Source organism: Jaculus jaculus, chromosome 15, assembly GCF_020740685.1.
Source record: "Jaculus jaculus isolate mJacJac1 chromosome 15, mJacJac1.mat.Y.cur, whole genome shotgun sequence".
Lineage (NCBI taxonomy): Eukaryota > Metazoa > Chordata > Mammalia > Rodentia > Dipodidae > Jaculus > Jaculus jaculus.
The window spans coordinates 75,487,706-75,512,954 of NC_059116.1; the positions used below are offsets into that span (position 1 = coordinate 75,487,706).

A 25,249-nucleotide genomic window follows, 5' to 3' on the forward strand; every position below is an offset into this window, starting at 1 on the left:
TCTGAAGATAGTGGGCTGGCTGTCAGACTGGCAACTATTGAACAGGAGGTGATGGTGAACCTGAAACTGTCGCCTACAGCAGAAACTGCCTTTTTCTCCAGGGGACTCTCAATTTTGGCCTTTCAATTAATCGTCTAAGTTTCGTGTACATTGTGGATGATTGTGATGGTCTGGTGAGCATGCTCTCCACTGGCTCATGTACTTAAACACTTGGCTTTCATCCGGTGGTGCTGTTTGGGAGGTTGTGGGATCCTCTCCACAGGGGCCCGAGGGCCAACTTGGAGCAGGTTTGGTGCAGTCCTGCTGGGCTCGGGTGTGTCTCTCTGCTCCCTGATGTACAGACACGGAGCAGCTGCCAGGCTGCCTCTGCCCTCTTCCGGAAGGTTGCCTCTCATCAGGCACTTGGTCCCGACTGCAGGAGGAGCAGGGAATGTCTGGATGCTCACCTTGTAAGCCCGTTGCCTGCAGGTGTTTGCAATATCCGCAAAACACCCTCACAGCCTCCTGGTTGTGCTGGCTGACCCGCCTGGTGCCTTCGTTACTTTTGCTGTGATCGAAAGGCTTCACAGAGAGAACACAATACACAGGTGATTTATCCGGGCTCTGGCAGCAGAGGGTTTTAGCTGGTCATGGTGAGGGGAGTTGATGGCAGCCGTGGTGTGCGGTGGAGGCCGTTCACAGGCAGCAGAGAGGGCAGCTGGAGCCAGGGCTAGGCTGTGACTGTCACAGACCTGCCCCAGGGATCTACGTCCTCTAGGTAGACCCCACTTCCCGAAGGTTCCTCAGCCACACAAGTGGGCAGTGCCACCAGCTGGGAACAAGTACTCAAAGCATGAGCATGTGGGGCACTTTGCAGATAAAAACCACAGCAGAGGTTGCCTTTGCCAAGTCCATACAGGACTAGCCATCATTCTAGAAGTCCTCTTCAGACATGAAATCCTAATTATTGGTACTTGAAAAGTTTTGCTTTAAAACTTACCATGGAGTTAAAAAAAAATCAGATGTACTTCTTATATTACAAGGAGATTTATTTATTCTATTTTATTTTTTAAAGACTTATTTTTATTTAGTTTTACTTATTTGAGAGTGACAGACAGAGAAAGAGGAAGAGAGAGAGGGAGAAAGGGAGAGAAAGAGAATGGACACGCCCGGGCCTCCAGCCACTGCAAACGAACTCCAGACGCGTGCGCCCCTTGCGCATCTGGCTAACTTGGGTCCTGGGGAACCGAGCCTCGAACCGGGGTCCTTAGACTCCCCAGGCAAGCCCTTAGCGGCTAAGCCATCTCTCCAGCCCTACAAGAAGATTTAAAAAATTTGCTTTTGGCCTGGCATGGTGATGCATGCCTTTAACCCTAGGATATACACTCACACAAACACAAAACAACAAAAAAAGTCTTTTTCTTGTCTCTTAGGTATTCCCAGTTGTTCGAGTCCTAACTTCGGAGAAGCAGTTTATGCAGCACTCATGAAGTACACAGCCCTGGGAAAGGAAAGGCTGGTTTGTCTTCACAGCAAGTGTCCCCACATTCTTGTTTTCCCTATTAAAGCTGAACTGACTTCACAGGAGAACGCTCTCTTCAGCATAGGCGTATGTTTGGACCAGATCTGGATAGAGCTAGCGCAAACTTCATCACAGCTCGTTCAAGCCAACACAGCTATTCTGACTCCAGAGAGTTCAAAAGAAGCCGCACTGCCTTAAGTGAAGAATGCTGTCCACCCTCAGGTAGAGTCACTTCCCGGCCCTGTGACAAGGATTAGTTGGAAGTGATCTCTCCTCAGTTGTTCCCACAGGGCCACAGAGACACCTTCACCTCAGTACGGTAAGTGGCTATGGTGCTGCTGCATTGTTGACAGGTTTGCTTTGGGGTGGGAGCAAAGTTTGATCATTTTAAGCTTTTTCTTCTACCCTAAATTCTTAATACAAGAGAATAATCTTTCACATCTTTAAATATCTGTGTTTATAAAATATAAGCAGATTTACATTGTCTCTGATCCATCTGTAATTTTTTTCCCTTTTTATTTTTATTTTTTTTAAATTTAATTTATTAGTTTTCTTTTCAGTAAATACAGGCAGTTTGGTACCATTATTTAGGCTCATCTGTGATCTACCCCCTCCCATTAGATCCTCCTTGTTAATGAAAATGGGTCATGCATTGTGGAGTTAGCCCCCAGTTATTGGTATGATAAATGTCTCTGCAAATCATGACCCAACATGTGACTCTGACATTCTTTCCGCCCCCTCTTCCGAAAAATTTCCCTGAGCCATGTTGGGTTCATTTTTGGTCTGCTTCAGTGATGGGGTGCTGGGGGCCTCTGAGGCTCTGGCTCTCTGATTTGGTAGGAGCTGATTTTTCTCTGCGTTGATCTCCTTCCCCTTTGTGCTGGTATCCGGTTCACAGGAAAACATCACCCTTGCTTGTTTCGCCAGTTGTCCTTAGTTTCAGTTGGGCCCCTTTTGAGGTATGTTGGGGCAGCTCTCTTCTTAGGATCTGCATCTATCTTTTTTTTCCTTGTTGTCTGTAGTGCAGCTAGGCGGTCGCTATCTTGACCGGAAGTCCAATTTTTTTCCCTTTTATGAGAAAGCAAACTACTGCTTTTCTCTCTCTCTCAGTCTCTCTGACTATGGCCTACTGTTGTCTACATCTAATGGGTAGTTTATAATAACAGAGGACTTGGGAGGGAGGCAGAGGCCAAGAGAAGAATAAGAGCAGACGAATCTTCTAGATCCTTGGATGCAGCTATGCTATGAAGCTTTGAAAGCCAAGAACAGGCCTTGGTGGGTCAACTCACATCTTCACAGTGAGAAAGAACAGTGGCACTCTAGTGTCTGAGCATGCGAAGAACGAGTTATTCTTTGTCAGTGATTATTTTTTACGGTGACAGTGAGAAAATATGCACTCAACAGAGCGGCAGATGTGACAGATAGCTGGAGAAGGAAGTTCCTGAGAAAGATCTATACAAACCATGCAGTTTAAGATGTTTTAATGTGTAAAAACAACACTCTCCTTTCGCTTTTAAGTTTTAGCTTAAATTTGAGGAATATAGTCCTGGTCTGATTATAGTAACTAAACTAGTTATAGCATTTAAAGTCCAACAAGAGTGGAATGTAATAAAATTTTGTTTTGCAAATAGGATAGAGGAAACTTGTTTGTAATGCAATATGTTATTTTGATTTTTTTTTTTTTTTTTTTTCCGAGGCAGGGTCTCACTCTAGCCCAGGCTGACCTGGAATTCACTATGTAATCTCAGGGTGGCCTTGAACTCATAGCGATCCTTGTACCTCTGCCTCCCAAGTGTTGGGGTTAGAGCTGTGTGCCACCACACCCGGCTTGTTATTTTGATTTTTACATGCCAAATAGAAGTAGGGACATTACTTAGTTCTAAGTGAAGTTATTCTTTGCCATGAGAGACTAGTAGTTACAGAAAAGACAAAACCAGATGGGAAATCTCTGCAGCGAACCTGAGAGTTTCAGTAAGCCAAGAAGCCTGTGTCATGCCTTATGGGTCAGAGCACAGGATTTGAGGGTGCTGGGCATGAACAGAGTCCAAGTCAGATGTGGGGTGTGGCTGGCTGGAGCTGGATACCTCTCTCCCTGCCCCCAGCCCACTGGGGATGGCCTGTAGACCATAGGTCAGAGACTGGTGGGGAGGTTGGAACTCTGTAAATAGTTGAACTTCAGGCTTTGAGAAAGTTCATCTATGGACAAGTGTAGCTTGTCCCTCAGCTTAGGAGGCCAAGCAGCTTGAAGAACACAACGATGTGGAAGTCATGGGTGCCCAGCCTGCACTTGTTCCAGGGCCATTGGCAACAGCCTTTCAACCAAGCAAATGCTGCCATTGCAGGTTTCTGAGGTTTAAATTTTTCTTTCTCTTAAAATGCCGATAATGGAGACATACCATCTATTTTATTTAGGGACCTCTGTCGCCCCCCGACCAACAACTCATTGGCAATGTCTCATCCCTGGCACTGCAACTACGATTGATCAATAACCGATGGGCTCTGAGAGCAGCTTCATCCATCCACATAGCTGACCTTCTTCCAGACACTTGAAAAAGCCCATGTGGTGGTGTCCATCTTTAATCCCAGCACTTAGGAGGCAGAGGTAGCAAGGTTGCTGTGGATCTGAGGCTGTCCTGGGGTTAGAGGGAGTTAGTTCCATGTTATCCTGGGCTAGCGTGAAACCCAAACCAAACCAAACAAACAAAAAAAAGGAATAAACATTTTCAAAATTGTATTGTAACTGGTTAACCAAGTAGAGTTTACAGCAGCTGTGGCTTTTTGCACGGGACAACCTATCAATAGGCCACCTTGGGTCAGGCAGGACGCATGAAACCCCACTCCTCCCCAGCTGCTAGAGGCAACTAATGGTTCCTCAGCAGCATGGCTCCATGGTGATAACCTTCCATCCTGACATGCAAGCAACCCTAATCTAACTCAGTAGGAAAAAGTCATGAAAGTAAAATTGCGGTTAATGAGAAAGAATGGTGTTAATAATGTGGGAGAAGGCTAACAAGAGGGTAATGTATGTGAATAAGATCCAAGCACATTATATACATGGATGAAAGTGTAAAAAATAGACATATAAATAAAACCTTAATAAAGTAGATAACTACTGCAGCCCTATTCATAAAAGCTGGTTTATGTAACCAATGTGGTGCACAACTACAGAGTGGTGTACATATACAATGGATTATTTTTAGCCATAAAGAAGAACAAAGTTTTTCATTTGCACAAAAATGGATCTAACTGGAGGTGATCACATTAGGAGAATTAAGTCAAGTCTCAGAAAGACAGTGCCACACACGTTTCCTCATCTATGTTATGGATACATAAGATCACGTATGTACTGATGGTAGAAGCGGAATGGGGGGCTAATGGGACGGAGGAGTAGCAGGGAAGCGGGGTGTGGGGAGTATAGTTGTTACTTTCTCATTGCTGGGACAAAATACCTACATCGATCAGTTGAAGGGAGGAAGACTTTATTTCAGCTTACAGTTTTAGGCTATGGTCCACTGTGGCACAGAGGACACCCCCACAGGCACTTGAGGTGGAGCTGGACGCAGTGATCGCTGAGGAGGCGGAGAGTGACGGGTGCTGGTGCTCAGCCGGCTTCCTCCTTTCTGGAACTTCGGGGACTCTGGCCAGGCATAGCGCTGGCTAGTTACGGGTGGGTCTTCCCGTCTCAGTGACCTAGTCCAGTACTTCCCTCACAAACATGCCCGACTCACGCAATCTTTCTGAGGTGATACTAGGTCCTGTCAAGTTCATGCTCAAAGTACATTACATGCTTGCATGAAAATGGTCTTATTTAACCCTGTATAATAAACAAGTAGATGATTGAGTCTGTTTAAACTACTAAAGAAGTTGTGTACCTTAAAAATATGAATGGTGATTTTCAAGTAGGATGAGGGGTAGAAGAGGATGAGGGCAGAAGAAAGTCATAAAGCTGAGATTCAAAAAGCATTTAATACCCAGATACTGCTAGGTAATGGTCATCCTTCTTATTTTAGATTCTTGTTCAAGACCCTTAAATGCATATGACAAAATACACCATAATTATTCCTCTTTTATGCTTTTTACTTAAGGTATTTTCTCTTAAGCATCAGCCATGTCATGCTTCTTTTTTGGTAAACATTTAAGGGTAACATGCCATTGGTTTGAAGTATAGTCCTTTAAATAAATGTAAATAAATAAATAGTTAACTAGATTGGTTGTTGGCCTTCTCTTTTATAAATTATAATAACTAAACTTTTGCCATTCATGATCTTTATTTTGTAACTCATTTATGCCCTTTGCCTATTTATCTCATGCATGTCTCAAGTATTTTTTTTTTAATTTTTCTTTTGACGTAGGGTCTTGCTATAGCCCGGGCTGACCTGGTATTCAATATGTAGTCTCTGGGTGGCCTTGAGCTCATGATGATCCTCCTACCTCTGCCTCCCAAGTGCTGGTATTAAAGGCATGTGCCACCACGCCTGGCCCAAGTGTTACTAAAACAATACTGACCTATGTAAAATTTATTCTCATATATAGCCCTTAATACAAAAATTTTTTTTGTTTTTTGTTTTTTGAGGTATGGTCTCACTGTAGTCCATGATGACCTGAAATTCACTATGTAGTCACAATCCTTCTACCTCTGCCTCCCAAGTACTGGGATTAAAGGTGTGTGCCACCATACCTGGCTTAATACAATAAATTTTATGTACATTAACTTGCTTCCTTTGGTATAGAAGTTTAATTTTCTAATACTTTTAAGCTTGGAAAATTCTTCCCGATGCACATATGAATAGAAAATATAAAATTTCAAGATATGAAAGATAATACTGTTTTTAAAATGTTTTATTTCCATTTATTTGACAGAGACAACGAGGCTGGGGGTGGGGGTGGCAGAGAGAGAATGAGTACACCAGGGCCTCCAACAATTGCAAATAAACTCCAGCTGCATGCACCACCTTATGAATCTGGCTTTCATGGGTCTTGGGGAATTGAACCTGGGTAGTTTGGCTTGGCGGGCAAGTGCCTTAATTGCTAAGCCATCCCTCCAGCACCCCCTTTTTGCATTCCATTCATTAGTTTTATTGAAAGGTATACCCCCTTGTACCAAACAAAAATGTAGTTGGTTAGGTTACCTCTCCCAACTCAAAAATTAACACTGAGGTTCCCAAATATTGAAGTATATCAGCCTTTTGGGAAACTGAATAGTTATAAGATATGGTTTACAAAAGCTAAGGATTAAATACACTGGTTCTTTGGTTTATTTTTCACCACTCAATTTTCCATAGAATTATGTCAGCACTAGTTACAGCCATTCTGGATGAACTCAGGCTGTCCCTTACACTGAGTACTCTTTATGACACTTGAATGCCACAGATCTCCTCACATTCATGGACCAACATGGAGAATCCTGAATGCTAACTACCTCAGAGATCTCATGTTTTTCTTAAAACACCCTAAGGAATTTCTACAAGCATATTCTGTTCCCTTTAAAACAAAATTCTACATTAGAAGCAATGGTAGCTTTATAAAAACAATTTGTACTAAAACTTCTGGAGTACTTTATCTGGCCCGAATTTACTTTCCTGGGGTAAAGCAAGTTTTCAACCTGGTAACTCATTCTGAGCTATCAATATAGTAGAAACAAATGTTCTCAAATGTGACTAGATTGAAGGAGTAGATTCTGTATAAAAAGTTTTTTTTTTTTTTTAAAGCATGGATACAAAATCACCTGTTTTTCAGAAGAAATATTCATGGATATGCCAAACTTGTGAAGTCTCTATTTTTTGCTTTGTATAAAATTCTTCAAGTTTAATGTCAGAATTATCCACTGCTTGCATTATGGGTGCTAAGAAATATTAACTGCCCAGAGTATTAGCCCTTACACTGCCTTAAAGTGCATTTGTGAAATGTTGGTTTTGATGTAAACCTCATGATTTAAATTTCATTAACCATTTTCAATACCAACTAAATATACTGATCCAATACAGAATGTTAGATCAGTGTTAGAAACTAAGATTCACAGTTTACCTCCTCAGGCTTATTACTATTACTTCACATTTATGCCTTTAGCTTTGATTTAAATGCATCACAGGTGAATTCAAATCTCATTAATTCTACGGAGCACTGAACTGGGCAGTTGTCGCAAGCTGAGAACACCACGCCAGTCTAGTTGTGACATTCTGAGTTCTCACTGCTTCAATCCACTCCAACAGGGAATCCCAAGCCTGGGGTCATGGAGAAAGGTGTCAGAGTTGAAAATTTTTGTTGCTGCAATGATACTATCCAAAAACAACTTAATTAAAGTCTGCCTAAATATCACCAGCAATCATGTGTAGATGTGTTAAATGTTAACATTTAGTTTTGAATACAAAAAGAGAAACCATCACTATGAATTAAGAAATTTAGATGGCAAGAATATGTAACTTATATCAGTAACCATGTTTACATTTTTAGACATATTACTTTCTAGTATTTGAACCATTATAGCTAGCTATGCTATGCTAACAACAGTGTTGAGACACCCTAGCAATGTCCAGGACACCGATGTAGAGGTCACCTGGCCAGCATTACTCATCATGCCTTTGCTCATCAGCTCACATGCTCAGCGTTGTTCATACGCGGGTGGAGCTTTTGCTCCTGTTATCCAACTTGGCCTGTGTAACTAAATGAGCAACATGGTGAGATGGTAGTCAAGTTGAAAAAGCTACTGTTTTAGTACCATTTAAAAAAAGTCAGGCTTGGAGAATGCTGATTTTAAAGCTGAAAATTTAACATTCTTGGGAGTTGGGAAATCCCTTTCTCTTAAGAATATTGTGTCTTGTACATGGTAAACACCTTCATATAACAGTTGACTAGATCAGTGAAATCATTTTTCCCTTTTCTATTTCAACTTCATATAATTTATTTTGAAGATACTACTTCAATTCTTCAGCTGAGTCCAGCCCCTTTTTTTAAAAAAATATATTATTTCCATTTATTTATCAATTTGACAGAGAGAAAGAGGGAGAGAGAGAGAACATTTTAAACTTATCTCTAATGCAGCTAACATTTGACATATATTATGTTAATTAATTTTGGATTTGTTCCTTTTGAGTGGCTAAGCTTTGTCTGGGTGAATTGGCCTGGCACAAGCTCTCCGCACCTGTCCCCCACTGCACATTGTCACAGTTAACTTCATGCTGCTCGTATGAACCTCCAAACGAGGCAGAAGTGATGGAGGAGGGGATTTACCTGAGGCTTCCAGACCCAGGGCAGCTCCACCATGGCACAGGAGGCTGGCGCCTTTATGCAGATCCTGGCAAAGAGAAGGAACCACCACCAGCACCACAGACAAGCACTCGGCCAGGCAGAGCTCAGGCTGCCTTGCTTACCTAGGCTGGAATTCAGATTGGCCCCCAGACACACCTTGGGCCTGGGCCATGGGATCAGCCCACCATGACACCTCCTCTAGCCAGGTAGCTGGAAATCCAAGAAGCTTGAGTAAAACTGAATCTATCGGAGGACCTCCACTCCAACCACCACAGCATATGTATAGATTACATGAGGCTGGCTCTATGGAGTCTTAACTTGGCTCTTTGCCCAATGAAGGTGCTTGATTCATGACTAGAAGAAACTTTAGTCTTTGGGCCAATTTTCCCTGAGACTCAGCTGTTCCTTGTGTGGCTCTCATGGAGTGCCTCTGACTATGTTGATGATTTCCCCTGTGAGCTTAGGCCAGTTTGGTGGCTGTCATTTGTAATCAGAAGCTTCTGTAGTCTAAGCTTTTGTTCTGGTTTTACTAATTATGATTTATTTCAGAGGGAGTGCCTCTCCATTCACCTTGGACAAGCTGGTGTCCAGATTGGGGACTCCTGTTGGGAACTCTATTGCCTGGAACATGGGATCCAGCCAGATGGCATCATTCTTGACAGTCAACAAGATCAGTTGGAAAATGCCAAAATGGAACATAGGGATGCATCTTTTGATACCTTCTTTCATGAGATGAGAACTGGGAAACATGTGCCCAGAGCCCTTTTCATGGACTTAGAACCCACTGTTATAGGTAACCTGAGTTTTACTTACCAGCACACTTAACAAGGCTCACAAAAATAAACCAAAAGGATGATATTACAGGCTTGCACAAATCTATCTAAACAGGATCATATAGACCTTTTCCATTTTTTTTGAGGTGGGGTCTTCTTCTAGCCCAGGATGATGTGAAAATCATTATGTAATCTCAGGGTGGCCTCCAACTCATGGTGATTCTCCTGCCTCTGCCTCTAGAGTACTGGAATTAAAGGTGTGTACCACCACACCTGGCTTCTTTTCCAAATTTATTTATTTATTTATTTTATTTTCCAAATTTAAAATCCTATTCAACAGCACGACAAACACACCCAAAGGGAAGACTACATTGTATTAGCCCTATCTTATTGTGTGATGAAGCCCATTAAGCCCAGTCATTTGTCCACACATATATCACAGAAGAATATCACATCTTCCAGGGTTTGAGAATCAGTTGCTAGAAAATACTGGCAAAGAATCTGAAAAGTTTTCATTTGATTCTCATAACAAGTAGAGTAAATGAAAAGTTATTCTAGAGAAGTAAGGTATCAAATAAATGTTCAAATTATGGGGAGAATCAATACTATTTTACCACCAGTAATGACAGACTTTGTATTGTTCTATGCAAAAACTATTGAAATGCAACCAGAAAAAATTTAAAGATAAAAACAAGGGTTTCTTTTTGGTTTTAATAGCTAGAAAGTAAGGTGATTTGCATTTGATATTATACATGAGTTATATATCTCTTGCATAATGGATTCTCTTCAAACTCAGTGGTGTAAGACAATAACAGTTTTGTTCATGAATCTGTAATTTGAGTGGGTGAGGCTTAGAAGGGACAAATCCTCTGCTGTACATGATGCCAGGTATGAAGGGTCCAGTGGGAGCTGGGGGACCCCCTTGTGATAGTTGCTGATGAATTGGTTCTGGCTGTTGTCTAAGTTCTGGGCAAGAGATGCTGGTGAGGCCCGGCCCCCTTCCCATTGGCTTTGAGATGCTTTGACTGTCACAGCGTGGTGGCCAGTACAGACAGCAAGCATCCCATGCGAACAAGCAGCCATCTGTGACGTTGCTGTCACCTAACCACAGAAGCCACATGGTGCCACTGCAGCTGTTCTCAGGGAGTCAGAGTGGTTATGAAGACCCACCAGGGAGGGGACAAGGACCCTATAAGATTCTAGAAACATCTGCTTTTATGGCCATGTTTGGAAAATACAGTGTGCCAACACTAGAAAAATATCTTTCCATCCTAGGTTGGAGTTGATTCTCTCATTAGAATAGAGCTATAATGAGAACAAACTGCTGGAATAAGTGGAGTGACGGAAATGTGACTGAAAGACAAAGAGTTTTATTAAGAGGATGAAGTTAGGAAGGGTGGAGGCAAAAGATGCCAATGTACACATTCAGTATTACCTTGCTGGGTGTTGTGAGAAGGTAGTAGTTAAACCGCTGATGACTTTAAGCCGAGGTGAGACCAGTGTGGGGGCTAAAAGGAAAAAGAAAGCAGTATTTTGACTAAAGTTTAAGTGTCCTGAAAGAATATCTGTTTTTGTTTCAGATAAGTGGGAGTTTGTAACTCTGACCTTTAGTTGAAGTCTGGTGTCTCAGGAACTGAGGCAGGGTGGAATGTGCCTGTTCCCAAAGGCTCTGGTAAAGGTAGCTGAAGGAGCAATGTGAGAAGCCATCCTAGATTCTGGGCTTCTGCCTTCCGAACTGCTGGAAAATAGCCTGTTGTTCTAGTCCACCAGATCTGTTGTAATTTGTTACAGCAGCCCAGGAAACCAATGCAGGTATATGATAAAAAATTTGCTTTCAAGTTGTATGTAAGGTTGGCGGTGCGCCTCAGCTGGTAGATTGTTGGCCTGCGTGCACAAAGCCCTGGGGTTTGGTCCCCAGCAGCACACACAGGTGGTGGTGTGTGCGTGTTCCCCGCTCCTGGAAGGCAGAGGCAGAAGGATCAGCAGTTGAAAGTCATCTTCACTCAGCAACATAACAAGTCCAAGGCAAGCTTGGGTTTCATGAGATCCTGGATCTAAATAAATACATTAAAAAAAAAAAGAAAAATAATTTTCCCTTTCCCTAGATTAAGAAACTCTTTTTCTGTAGTATAACTGCCACCCCCGGGGGATAGGGCGGGAGCCGAGGGCAGGCCAGCACTGAGGCACCCCCACCCCTCCCACAGGCGCAGGAGACCAGCGGCTCCTCGAGCGGTCATCGCCCGTCCCCACCCCGCCCGGTCGCCGTCATTGCCCGTCTCCTCTCCACTTGCTGTGTTGCTGCTTGCTTTGAGTTCTCCAACCAGCGGGTCAAGTGTGATCCTAGGCGTGGGAAAAACATGGCTTGTTGCCTACTGTACAGAGGAGATGTGGTCCCCAAGGATGTGAATGTGGCAATTGCAGCCATAAAGTCGAAGGCCTCTGTACAGTTTGTAGACTGGTGTCCAACTGGTTTCAAGGTGGGCATCAACCATCAGCCACCTATGATGATGCCAGGAGGGGACCTGGCTCAGGTCCAGCAAGCTGCCCGCATGCTGAGCAACACCACAGCTATTGTGGAGGCCTGGGCCCGCCTGGAGCACAGGTTTGACCTCATGTATGCCAAGAAGGTGTTTCTGCGCTGGTATATCACAGAAGGCATGGAACAAGGAGAGTTCTCAGAGGCCAGTGAAGATCTGGCCACTCTGTGGGGCTGAATTTCTGATGCCAACATGACTGGTACAATGCCATGATTTCTGCTTAAGCCATTATCACATGCTTAGTAAGTAGGGTTCCCCTGATTATAAGAAGAGCAACAAGAAATCGGCAAACACATGCATTCCACACCTGGTTAAATGCATCAGTATCAATAATGTGCACATGTTTCCTTGTCTATAGTCGAATTCAGGTCTGTGACTTGAGTACCTTCTGGAGTTTTGGAACATTTGAACTGCTGGGCCACTTCTAAGTAGAGTGATTTTTTTTTTAAATGTCAGAATGGAAACTAAGCTTTATTCTTTGCTTTTTTTTTTTTTTAAAAAAAAAGAACCTACAAACCTTTAATGTGTCTGTACATTGCCTTGTCATTGAGTAGAACACACACAAATTGATTATGAGTGTTATTTGTGCCAAATCTATGAGTCAATACATATGAAATCAATTTGTGATTAAATCACAAATGTTTTCAGTATGTTTCTTTCCAATAAGGGCTTTGAGGCCTCAAATTTCTTTTCAGAAAACAAACAACAACACTACTGGGTAGTTTTAGAATTTGGATCTGGATATCCTGCAGGTGGGAAGGTGGCAATTGTCTCTTTAGTTCTCCTGTCTGGTGGGAAGCTGTATTGGTTACTTTTCTCATCACTGTGAAAAATGCCTGACAAAAGCAACTTAAAGAAGGCAGGAGTTGCTCTCCCTCACGGTTTCAGGGGATATAGTCCATCACAGCGGGCAGGCGTGGTGGTGAGGGCAGGAGGAAGCTGGCCATACTGTTTTCCTAGTAAGGAAGGAAAGACAAGTGAGTGCTGTGTTCACAGACATTCCTCCCTCTTTCCCCATTTTTCTCAACTAGGGAACCAGCCCATGTTTAGAGGGGTCTTCTTTCCTTGGTCAAACCTCTTTAGAAACACTCCTACAGGAATGTCCAGGGATGTGTCTCCTAGGTGATTCTAAAGTCTAGTCAAGTTGACAAGGAAATTGAATCACCACAGAGGAATTTTCAAAATGTGGCCAGCAGGGCCTGACTTCTGAACCTCTTTAGATGTTTGGTGACTATGAAGACTCTGCACTTAACTAAAGACTTACTAAAGAACCTTGGGTTCTGAAGTGGGGGACCTGAGGATTTAACGTTTAGAAAATACTTAATGGAGCTGATTCTTGATACTAAGCATCTCATTTCAAACAAGAATTTAGTACAAACAAAATGCATTAAAAGACAGTTAGTTTGTTTGCTATTTCAAATTAACGAAACACTTCAAAGGCACAGAGCTGGGTTTAGGTGCTGCTCTTGAAATGATGATGGTAGGTTGCCAGGAGTCTTGTCCATCTGTGTTGTCTTACTGTCTAATCTCGGCTCTGTAGTTATACTTTCTTGGCCTCAAACCTGTATGTAGTCTTAGCTCATGTCGATATCTGAAGGAGACAGGCACTCAAACCTCAATTGGAAACATGAAGCTTTGCTGTGTGGCTTACAAAACTGCCAGGCTTCCACCTTTCTGTGTGTACTACTTTGACCCAAGATTTAACCTTCTGCTTTTTGTAAACTGTAATTTCTAGAATGCTTTTAAGCACATGGCAAATCTGAATAGAAAATGTGACCCTTCCAAAGCTAGGTGCAGTGGCACACACCTTTAATTCCAGCACTTGGGAGGCTGAGGTAGGAGGATCACTGTGAGTTTGAGGCCAGCCTGAGACTACATAGTGAATTCCAGATCAGTCTGGGCTAGAGCAAGAACCTACTTTGAACCCCCACCACCACCCCCCCCCAAAAAAGCAAAAAACCAAATAACAAAACACACACACACACACACACACACACAGAGAGAGAGAGAGAGAGAGAGAGAAAACAGAGGAAAAATAAAGTGTGACTCTTCACTTTTAACAATTACCTGAAAGATTCTTTTACTAAATTATTACTAGATTATTTTATTAAATTACCTTGAGATGTGGTCTTCAAGAAGGCCACTCAAACATTGTACCATTTTACATGTTTTCAGTGGAAATTAGTTCCCTTGTAGGCCAATGACCACTGCTGGGTGGGAATGATGTCTAGGGAAGGTATGACTTTCTACACAATGGTATGTAGATCCTGCAATGGTATGGCTTTCAAGCACAGACAGTTACCACTGGGCTGAATTTTTTTCCTGTCTTCAGGTTCCTAATCATCAAGTCCCCCCTTGAACTACTTCCAAGCTTCTCTGCCAAGGATTTTTTAAATTCTATGCTAATATTAAAGCAATCCGCCTTTCATTTGAAATCCAGGCCCTACTGACTTCTGAAATATTTCAGGACTTGAGATAGAGTACTAGATAGAGAAAGAACATGGTGCTCATTTTCATGCCTCTGACTTGCAGTCACATGTTTGGAAGAAAGGGTAAACATGTATGTGTCATGCGTGTGTATGAGTATCAAAGGAGGAGCTGCAGTGTGACTTCACTGCACTCCACTTTGACGACACTAGGCTGAGTACCAACTTTGGGAGAATACCGCCTCTGATGGTGGGAGCCTATGCTCGTTCCCGCATTCCTGGGGATCTGCTTTTCAACTGACCTGCGTCTTTCATACTTTCATTTTAGAATTATATTTATCTTACTCAGCAGTAAACAAAGCTATTTAATGATCTTAAATTTGATTTTCTGGATTATGTTACCTAAACAGTGGTCACTAAACTCAAATAATTTTCACCATAATGAACAACACAGAAAGAATTTTAGGAACGATACATCCAAATCATGGTACAATTGCAATTATGCAACCTTGAAATGGATGCTTAAATCCTCTACATCTTATATATCTGTTGCAGTTGCCATCATGCTGCTGAGACGAAGCACCCAACCAAAAGCAGCTGATGGGAAAAGAGTTGTTATCATGGCTAACAGCCTCCAGGGAGGCTTTGTGATGGTAGTGGGCAGCATGGCAGGAGCAGAGGCTGGGCATCACCTCTGCCACAGCAGGTGAACAGCAGCAGGAGAGTGAGCCAATCTCTGGCAATGGGCAGCTGGCTATGACGTCCTAAAGTCTGCTCCCAAAACACACCCCCCCAAGAAAGACTCCACCTCCCAAATTGCTGGCAGCTGGGGACCAAGCATTTAGAACATATGAATTTATAGGGACAATGGATTCAAACCACCACAGCATCTCATCTTGGTCAAGATTACTTCCAAGTCCCTTTCTTGTCTCAAGATTCTGTGAATCTAAGAATTGGCCAACTTGTGATGCCACTTGACTGACTCAACACACTTTACATAAGTATAAGATTTATGTTTCCTATCTATGAGTTATGAAACATTAATTTTTAGTATTTTTGTGATCCCTGAGTATATAGGTATATAAAATAGGTATACAAATCAAAATTTACTGATGATAATTCATAAAGAAATTTATTTTCAAACAATTATTTATTATACATGTTACCATTTATTAAAGATAAAAATGAATTTTCATACTAATGAGATGGATGTGCTTGCTTATTTTACATAAAGAAGTAAGAACTAACTAGAAATTTGATATTGTAGAACAAAGAGCTTCTTCAACATTTTTCAGGGTTGATTGATACTTTGATTTTTATAATTATCAGTTTTGAGAATGCTACTTCCCACAAATACATAATACAAAATGGCAAAAGTCTGTGTAGGGCCATTTCATAAATTGTTGAAAATTCTATTCTGATCCACACATATGGTGGAGTGCTTGCTGGTATGCACAGAGCCCTGTCCCGGTCCCCAGAAGTGCAGAGACCAGGCGAGGCAGCTGCTTGTAGTCCTAGTCCTCAGGAAGTAGGTGGGAGAATCAGGAAGACAAGACCGTTCTTCATGAATTAACAAATTCAAGGCCAGGGTGGGCTACAAACCCTGCCTCAAAAGATTCATTCTCTCTTAGAAATCACAGGTTAATAGAAAAAATAAGAAAATGACAAAAATTTATAATACAAATAATATATCATGTCAAATGAGAAACAGAACCAGGGCTTGGGATGAGATAGTCCAATGTTTAAAGGTACTTATTTGCAAGCTTGAAGGCCTGGTTTCAACTCCCCACTACCCACATAAAACCATACCCACAAAAGTATGCATGCATCTGATGTTCGATAGCAATTGCAAGAAGTCCTGGAGCACCCACCCACACACATGCAAATAAAAAAAAAAATAAAAGAACCAAGGAAGCCAAGAAGTTAGGAAGGGCTGATAAGGATTCTAACTCCTTGCTTTGGTGTAGCCTATGAATTCATAATAAAACATTAAATACATCATTTAATATCTCTGGGCATCTTTCTCACCACGTGTAAGCATCAGTATTAGTTCTGTACAGTTATTCCAACAATCACTGGAATGAATTAGACAAAGCTTTGTGCATGCTAATGCTAGGCAAGCATTCTCATCCCAGTGAATATTATTCTTAATATTTGTATTGGCATTTTACACAGTCTTTGCCGTAGGAGCTATCCAATAATGCTTCAGAAAGGTATGCTGGTGTTTCTAAAGGATCCGGAAGTATGTCAGTCTTCTCTTATCATCTTATTCTTCGTGGTTCTATACTTTGTAACTTTTGCATTAATGAGAAGATGAACAAGGGAAAAGAATCACAGATTCATGAAGTAAGATGTGATGAGAAAATGACACTGGGTTCTAGCCTTTATGTCATCAATATGGTTTATTGTCTAATTTATTGTCTTTTGCTTTCATATTAAGCATTAAAATTGAGAAGGAATTTTCACTTCTTCTTTTTCAAAGTGACAAAGTCACATTAAAAATATGTTGGTAGGGCTGGAGAGAGGGCCTAGCGGTTAAGGTGCTTGCCTGCAAATGTTGCTTTGAGGCCAGAACTACCTTATTCACCTGGATTGGTAGCATCAAGCATATCATAGGCACTCTGATATCAAAAAGCTCCAGAAAATGACCATATTTTCTGCCTTACATATATCCTATCTGCTTGGCTTTAACTTTTTAAAATTTCCCTTTGGTAACCATATCAAAGTGTTTTGAATTTTCATACATTTTATACTATCCCTGAGGAAGCATTCTCCTTTCTGAGATGTTACTACTTTTTTAAACTTCTTCCTATCTTCTAGCAAACCTTGCTCCTCAAGCTTTTTTACACATTCCCTCTGTCTTTCTCTGATGATTTATTTTCTTTTCCATATTTATCTGTCCATGTTTCCTCATTAAAACTATCAGCATTTTTTTTCCTGGACTCTGCTACCCTATAAGTAACTGTCATTGCAGTATATTAACTGTGTTGTTTTCAAAAGAATGTACATGTGATGCCTTAAACACATCTTTTGCTTAACTTTAAAAAAATGTTTATTTATGGTGTGTTTGTGTGTGAAAAAGAAGAGAGAGAGAATATGACAACATGGATCTGCCAGGGTTCTTGCTGTTGCACACAAATTCTACATACATGTGCTATACTGCACATCTGGCTTTATGTGGGCACTGGGGATTTGAACCTGGGCCAGCAGGCTTTGTAAGCAAGTACTTTAAACCACTAAACCATCTGCCTAGCCCTCAACTTTTGAAACTTGATGTCTTCTCTAACCAAAGTCTTGAACATTACTGATCATAAGTTATTTATCAAAACAGTGACTTTTTCAGCCTTCAGACTTTTTTGGTTTCCAAGGTAGGGTCTCATTTTTGCTCAGGCTGACCTGGAATTTACTATGTAGTTTCAGGGTGGCCTTGAAGTCATGGTGATCCTCCTACCTCTGCTTCCCAAGTGCTGGGATTAAAGGCATGCATCACCATGACTGGCTCAGACTTCTTTTTTATTACTTATGGACATCCTCACTATGTAAAGAGCATATGGTGGTACCATCCTTTCCCTCATCTCTGCCTCCCTCCAAAGGGACCCTCCTCATTGGGATGTCAGTCATCTATATGGGGATTGTGGGTTATGCATTGTGGGGGCAGCTATCAGTTATGAAAGAGGCAGTGTCTCTTTGCATAATATCCCAACTGTGGCTCACAATCTTTCTGCTCTCTCTTCTGCAAAATTCCCATAGCCATGTTGGGTTTGTTTTAAGTCTACTTCACTGATGGACTCTTAGGAGCCTCTCGATCTCTGGTTTGGTAGATGTTGAGTGTCCTCAGTGTCTATCTCCTTCACCCTTATGCTGATATCAGGTTCACTGAGAAAGCAGCACTCTTGATCATTTCCCCAATTCCTCTATGGTTTTGGCTGGGGTCCTAGTGAAATGTGATGGGTCATTTCTCTCCTCAGGTCCTGCTTCTGTCTGAAAAAGGGAAGCATATTCTTCAATGGAGAGTGAATTCAGCACAGGCTAAATGGGATAATCATTATTAGTTTAGAGAGAATTTAATGGGTATAGACCCCTCTTATAGCCCAAGATTAGTGGGAGCTTGATATTGGAAAGCAAACTTCTTATCTGGATATGATTCTGACTTGTTTCTCAGTTCCAGATATGGGTTCCTTTCCATTGAGTGGATCTGTTAGCCAATCCAAGAGCAGTTGGTTACCTACCATGGCTGTGTGCCTCTATTGCACTTGTGTGGGCATCACATCAGGTTGTTTGCTTCTGAGTTGCTTAGACCTCAAGTTGCTCAGACAGATGTTGGCCACTTTCCCCCAGTAGTTCGTGTAGCACCTTTTAGCACTAGATGGGCTGTCTGGAGACTGGCTCTTTTCCAGATCCCAGCCAGGTCTCTCCACTTTCCATACCAACAACATATGGTGCCTTCAGCAGTAGGGTTCTACCATTAGCCTCTGGTGGGTAATCAAGTTATCTGACAGAAGTCTGTCTTCATTTGGGAAACTTTGTAGGTCTCTCTGATCAACAGCTCATTGTGGGTGTTAACTGTATCCTGGTACTAGGAGTTAACAGGCCAGCACCAAGGGAAAAGAAAGAAGAAAAAGAAAGAAAGTTAGAAAAAAAAAGAAAGAAAATTAAAAAAAAGAAAGAGAAAACAGAAAAAGGAAAAAACAGGAGAAATTTAAGGTTAGGCTTCATCTTACCCTCTCCAGGGCCCTTTGATTCAGATGTTCCCTCTAAGGTCCTGTTGAGGGTTCAACCTTTTAGTGTGTCTTCCAGGACATAGGATTATATGGTACCAGTTCCATTTGAGTTCAGTTTTGCATCTCTCTCCATCCTTGCCTTGTCCTTAGTATTTTCCAGACCTTGAGATACCTATTAAGTACATCAGCTTCTCTGGCTGATCCATCTTAGGAGCTGCAAAAGAGTGAGACCATGTGATGATTGTTTTTCTATGATTGTGTAGGTTCACTAAGTACGATCTATTCTAAGTTCAACCATTTTTCTACAAATTTCATTGTGTCATTTTTTTTCCTAACTGCTGAGTAGAATTCCATTGTTTAGATATACCACATCTTAGTTATACATTCATTCAATGATGGGCACCTGGGTTGATTCCAGTTCTTAGCTATTATGAATTGAGCAGCCATAAACATGGTTGAGCAAATATCTCTGAACTGAGGCATGGAGCTTTTTAAGTAAATGCCCAGTAAGGGAATAAACTGGGTCTGTTGGTAACTTTATAGTCAACCTTTTTAGGAGTCACTATATTGCTTTCTAGAGTGGTTGTACCAGCCTACATTCCCTCCAACAGTGAATGAAGGTTCCTATTCCTTCACATCCTCACCAGCACTTGTTTTCATTTGATTTTTTTTAAAAAAATATTTCATTTAATTTATATATTTGACAGAGACAGGGAGGGGGAGGGGGAGAGAATGGGTGTATAAGGACCTTTAACCACTGCAAATGAACTCCAGATGCTTGTGCCCCCTTGTGCATCTGGATAACATGGGTCCTGGGGAATTGAACCTGTGTCCTTTGGCTTCATAGGCAAGTGCCTTAATGGCTAAGCCATCCCTCCAGCCCTCATTTGATTCTTTAATGTTTGCTATCCTTACTGGAGTAAGGTGGAATCTCATAGTTGTTTTAATTTGCATTTCCCTCATGGTTAGGGATGATGAACATTTTCTTAAGTGTGTGTTTGCCATTTGTGTTTCTTCCTCTGAGAACTCCTTATTGAGTTCTCTGCCCCACTTTGTGAGTGGGTTGTTTGAGTTTTTATTGTTTAGGTTTTTGAGTTCTTTGTAGATTCTAGAAATTAGGCCTCTGTCAGTTGTATAGACAGTAAAAATCTTCTCCTATTCTGTGGGTGTTGCAGTCAGGTTCACAGTGCTGGTAGCAATCTGACTAAGAGTAGCTTGTGGGAAAAAAAGAGGTTTATTTTGGCTTACAGGCTCAAGGGGGAAGCTCCATGATAGCAGGGAAAATGATGGCATGAGCAGAGGGTGGACATCACCCACCTGGCCAACATAAGGTTGACAATAGTAACAACAGAGTGTGCCAAACACTGGCAAGGGAACACCCATAAGCCCACCCCCAACAATACACTGCCTCCAGGAGGTGTTAATTCCGAAATCTCCATCAACTGGGGACCTGGCATTCCAGAACACCTACGTTTATGGGGGGGGGGCACCTGAATCAAACCACCACAGTGGGTAATTTATTGGCTCTGCTTATGGCATATTTTCTGTGAAAATTTTTTTCAGCTTTGTGAGATCCCAATGGTTGAGTGATGGTTTAAGTTCCTGAGCTATTGGGGTTTTGTTCAGGAAGTCTTTCTCCACTCCTATATCATGGAAAGTTCCTCTTATTTTTTCTTTCCGTAGTATAAGAGTTTCAGGTTTCATATTGAGGTCTTTGATCTATTTGGACTTGAGTTTTGTGCATGGCAAGATGTGTGGGTCTAATTTCATTTTTCTGCATATGATTATCCAGTCTGTTCAGCACCATTTGTTGAAGATGCTGTCTTTTCTCTAGTCTACATTATTAGGGCCTTTGTCAAAGATCAAGTAGCTGCAGTTAGTTGACTTATAGTCTGGATCCTCAATTCTGTTCCATTGATCTCTATTCCTGTATTTATGCCAGTACTATGCTGTTTTTATTACTATGGCTTTGTAATATACCTTTAGATCAGGTATGCTGATGCCTCTAGAGGTTTTTTGTTTTTGCTGAGGACATGCTTGTTTATCCAAGGCCTGCTGCTATTCCATATGAATTTTTTGAGATAATTTTTTTTATATCTGTGGTGAATGATTCTGGGATTATTTTTATTGGTATTGCATTTACTCTGTATATTGCTTTTGGTAGGATTGTCATTTTCACAATGTTAATTCTGTCTGTCCAGGAGCATAGGAGGTCTTTCTATCTTCCCAAGTCCTCCTCATTTCAAGGTTTTTTTTTGTTATTGAAAATGGGACAATGTCGTTAATTTACTTCTCTGTATCTTTGTCCTTTGCATGCAGAAAGGCTACTGATTTTTATACCTTGCTACTTTGCTGAAGGAATTAATCACCTTTAAGAGTTTTGAAATGGAGGCTCTTGGGTCACTTATGTATGTATATGATCATGTCATCTATAATTAGGGTTAACTTGCCTTTCCAATTTGTGTCCCTTTTATTTCTTTCTCCTGTCTTATTGTTTGGGCTAGGACTTCTAGTATTATGTTGGAGAGCAGAGGTGAAAGTGGGCACCCCTGTCTTGTTCCTGATCTCAATGAGAGTTCCTCAAGTCTTTCCCCATTAAGTATTATTTGGCCTTCCATGAAGGTTTGATAGAACCACCTTTTCACCCTGAGGAGGTGTCTGTCTTTAGTGGTGAGGTGGGTTTCTTGAAGACAGCAGATTGAGGGCTCCATTTTTCTGATCCACCCTGTTAACTTGTGTTTCTTGATGGGTGAATTAAGGCCATTAATGTTTAGGGTAGTAACTGTGAGGTTTGACTTAATCTCTGCCATATTGTGGTGCTTTATGGGGTTTGGTATTTTCATGGACTTTGTAGTTTTTTTGAGCCTTCTCTAGGTTTGGTTATTATGGTCTGCTTCTTTTTGTGTTTACTTTCATTTATTTTACTTTTAGTAATAAATGGTTTCTGTCTCATACACAATTGGACATAGTTTACTTTTAAAATGAACAGTCACAAGTAAAGAAACAATGGTTTATTTTCCTAATCAAAGTGACCAAGCAGGTGACTTTCAAGGCCTTAATAATACGGCATTGTATTACTTCCAGTTAACAAGACCGTCTACTGTATTGTTTCTGGTGAAGAGTCATTTTGTCTCTCCAGTGGTTTCCATTCCTCAGGTAGTCAGATCAGACGGTATAAGCACAGCTCTGGCTGTTCTCAGGATTCTGCCAGATGAATCCTCATTTCCAGTGCAGCAGCTGCTGGCAATCTTCCAGTCAAAGTCCACCAGGACTTCTGTATTGCGGTTGGCCAAGGAGTCCTGCTTTGGCTGCCAGGGCTTCATTCTGCTGAATATGATATTCTTGAAACCTCACGGATATTCTTTGTGTCACTTTCAAATATTTCTGTAAGCAATGTTCTGAACAGGTGACCTCTTCAAGTTTCACTTCTCTTGTGAAGTTTTTAACACAGTCCAAAAAGCAGGTTTCTGTAACTTTATTGTAGGTTCCAAGGAATTCCTTAAACTGTTTTATTTGATCATATTCTGGCATTTGTGCAGTCATATTCTTTTGGTATGTTTATTAGTCACCTGTTCTGATGCTTGAGTTTCCTTTCTCTTCTGAAAAATAGACCAGCCTTTGCTCAAATGTCTCATGCAGTCTGATTTCTGACTTAATCACTGGCCCTTGCATCAGACACTGGCACGAAGCGAAGGGGGCTATGGTGAGGGTCGAGCCTGGGGGTGGAGGGCGTGACAGGGCTCCGCCTGTGGTCTGCTTCTTGTAGGCTCTAGAGATTGGTCGTGTGACTCTCCTGTGTGGAGAATTCCCTGAAGTACTCTCTGTAGGTTTGGCTTCACATATGTGTAGAGCTGACTTTTATCATGGAAAGTTTTTCTTTCACCACTATTACGAGGGATGCTTTTGCCAGGTAGAGTAGTTTGGGTTGGAAGTCATAGATTCTTAGACTTTACAATGTTCCATTCCGGGCCCTTCTGGCTTTCAGAGTTTCATTTGGTGGTGGGGATCTGGAGGCAGGAGAAGGGAGAAGGAAGGGAGCAAAGGCTTTGGAGGGAGGAACAAGACCTGTTGGCAGGAAGAAAGGTGAGAGGAGTTTGGGCCCAGATCTGTGGAGGGAGCAGGTAGCGCAGGAGGAGCCTGGTCTGTGGTGCGGTGGCTGGGATGGCTGCTTGAGGGCTTTGGGGGACTAACGAGCTACCAGGGGGCGTGGGAATCAAAGGATTCCCTATTGATCTCCTCCGCCCTCCCACCGGAGGTCTGCCAGGACCTGCTGACCCTGGAACCCCACAGATCTTGCCTGCTATTTACCTGGGAGCTGAAGCATGGTTAGGTGGATGCCGTCTTCCCTTTAGACTTCTGGACCTCAAAAAGTGTGACATTTCCATGGAACCCTTTTAAAATTCTTGCTACACTTGTTGCTCCTCCTACACTTGGCATCTCTGGAGACTCTTTCGGGCCATCTTCCCCCAGTGCAGCGTTCCTGGCCCGACCATCCCAGCCTCATTTATCTCACCTTCTATGTCACTAGTAAAACTACCTCTACACTGTCTCCCTTAAATCTGATACTTGAATTTCTATTTGCAAGATACAGTCTCCAAGATGTTGTGCCTGTACTTAAATTTAATTTCTTCCTAGAAAACTATCTTATTTTGCTCAACAGAGGTAGGTTCTTTGTTTAGTGTTCATGTTATTGTCTCCCAATGAAGCAGATTTCATGCAACACTGCTACTTTTGACTACTTTCCTCCTATTTCTTGTTCTCTATTTAGAATTGACTCCTATTGATTCTACTTCTGTAATGTTTTCACAATCAATCCTTAACTTCCTGGGGTCATCAGATCCTCTCTCCTTAGCTGGTATACTAGTACCCAGATGCTTTTCTGTCTCTTGTTCTGTCTTCCTAGCCCACCTTGCCCACAACTCCATGGCTGAACACTCAGAAGCATGGCTGGCATTAAGTTGCTCCTTATTCCCCATTGCTTAAGCGTAATGCCTAAAGCCCCTCTTCATATAGCACGTAGACTTTGCCCCAGTTAGGTACCATTTACTAAACAACCACTCTTCTTTGCTGGGCTCTCATGACTTCCATTCAAATCAGTTCTCGCCCCATTTACCAGTATCTAATTTTCCAATCACCCTTGATGTAATCAGGGTGCAGGTCAAAGGTCACTGTTCCACTCATGCCTGGGGACTCTCCTGTGTCCTGTTTTATTCACCAGAGCAGTCTAGACCCTCCGTTCACTCCCACATGGGACTTAGGGATACCTGAGATATACTATAGAATTTCTCACCATGTAGAAGAGTACTTATGTAAACACTAATTGATTTTTTTCCCATTTGAATTAATTTTTGTTTATTTATTTGAGAGCAACAGGCATAGAGAGAAAGAGGCAGATAGAGAAAGAAAGAATGGGCACGCCAGGGCCTCCAGCCACTGCAAACGAACTCCAGATGTGTGAGCCTCCTTGTGCATCTGGCTAATGTGGGACTTGGGGAATCAAGCTTTGAACCGGGGTCCTTAGGCTTCACAGGCAAGTGCTTAACCACTAAGCCATCTCTCCAGCCCTTTTTTCCCATTTGTATGTAGTACACAGCGATTCACAATTAGGCTCTTTTACTTTTAAAAATGTATTTAAGTACATGTTTATCTCTTTAGCCACTGGAGGGCACTAGTGAGATACTTACGTGACTCCATGTGTACGTGTGCCATTCCCTCTGAGCCATCCCTCTAGTCCCAGTTTTCTTTGATTTTTTTAGGTAGTGTGTCATGTAGCCCAGGCTAGCCTCAAACTTGCTGTGTAGCTGGGGATGACCTTGAGCTTCTGATCCCTCTGCCTCTGACCCACTTCCTGAGTCTTGAGATCACAGCCCTATGCCACGATGCCAGCTTGTGCAGTGCTGGGCACTGAATCTACGGCTTCATGCATGCCAGTGAGCCACACGCTCAGCCCTATTCTATCACCTGTTCCTCTATCGTTCTTCTCATTTCCCCTCAAGACTTAAGAAGCCTGGAGAAGCCATTTTCAGTCAGACTGGCTGAATATTGA

At 42.0% G+C, this 25,249-nt stretch overlaps 1 protein-coding gene across 1 annotated transcript; it reads right to left on the reverse strand.

The window, feature by feature from the left end:
• Positions 1 to 22,458: 22,458 nt before the first annotated feature.
• LOC101595751 (mitochondrial import inner membrane translocase subunit Tim9-like) lies at positions 22,459 to 22,806 on the reverse strand. Its single transcript, XM_045134770.1, has one exon. The coding sequence runs from the start codon at positions 22,744 to 22,746 to the stop codon at positions 22,459 to 22,461; it is 288 nt and encodes a 95-aa protein (XP_044990705.1). The 5' UTR covers positions 22,747 to 22,806.
• Positions 22,807 to 25,249: the final 2,443 nt, after the last annotated feature.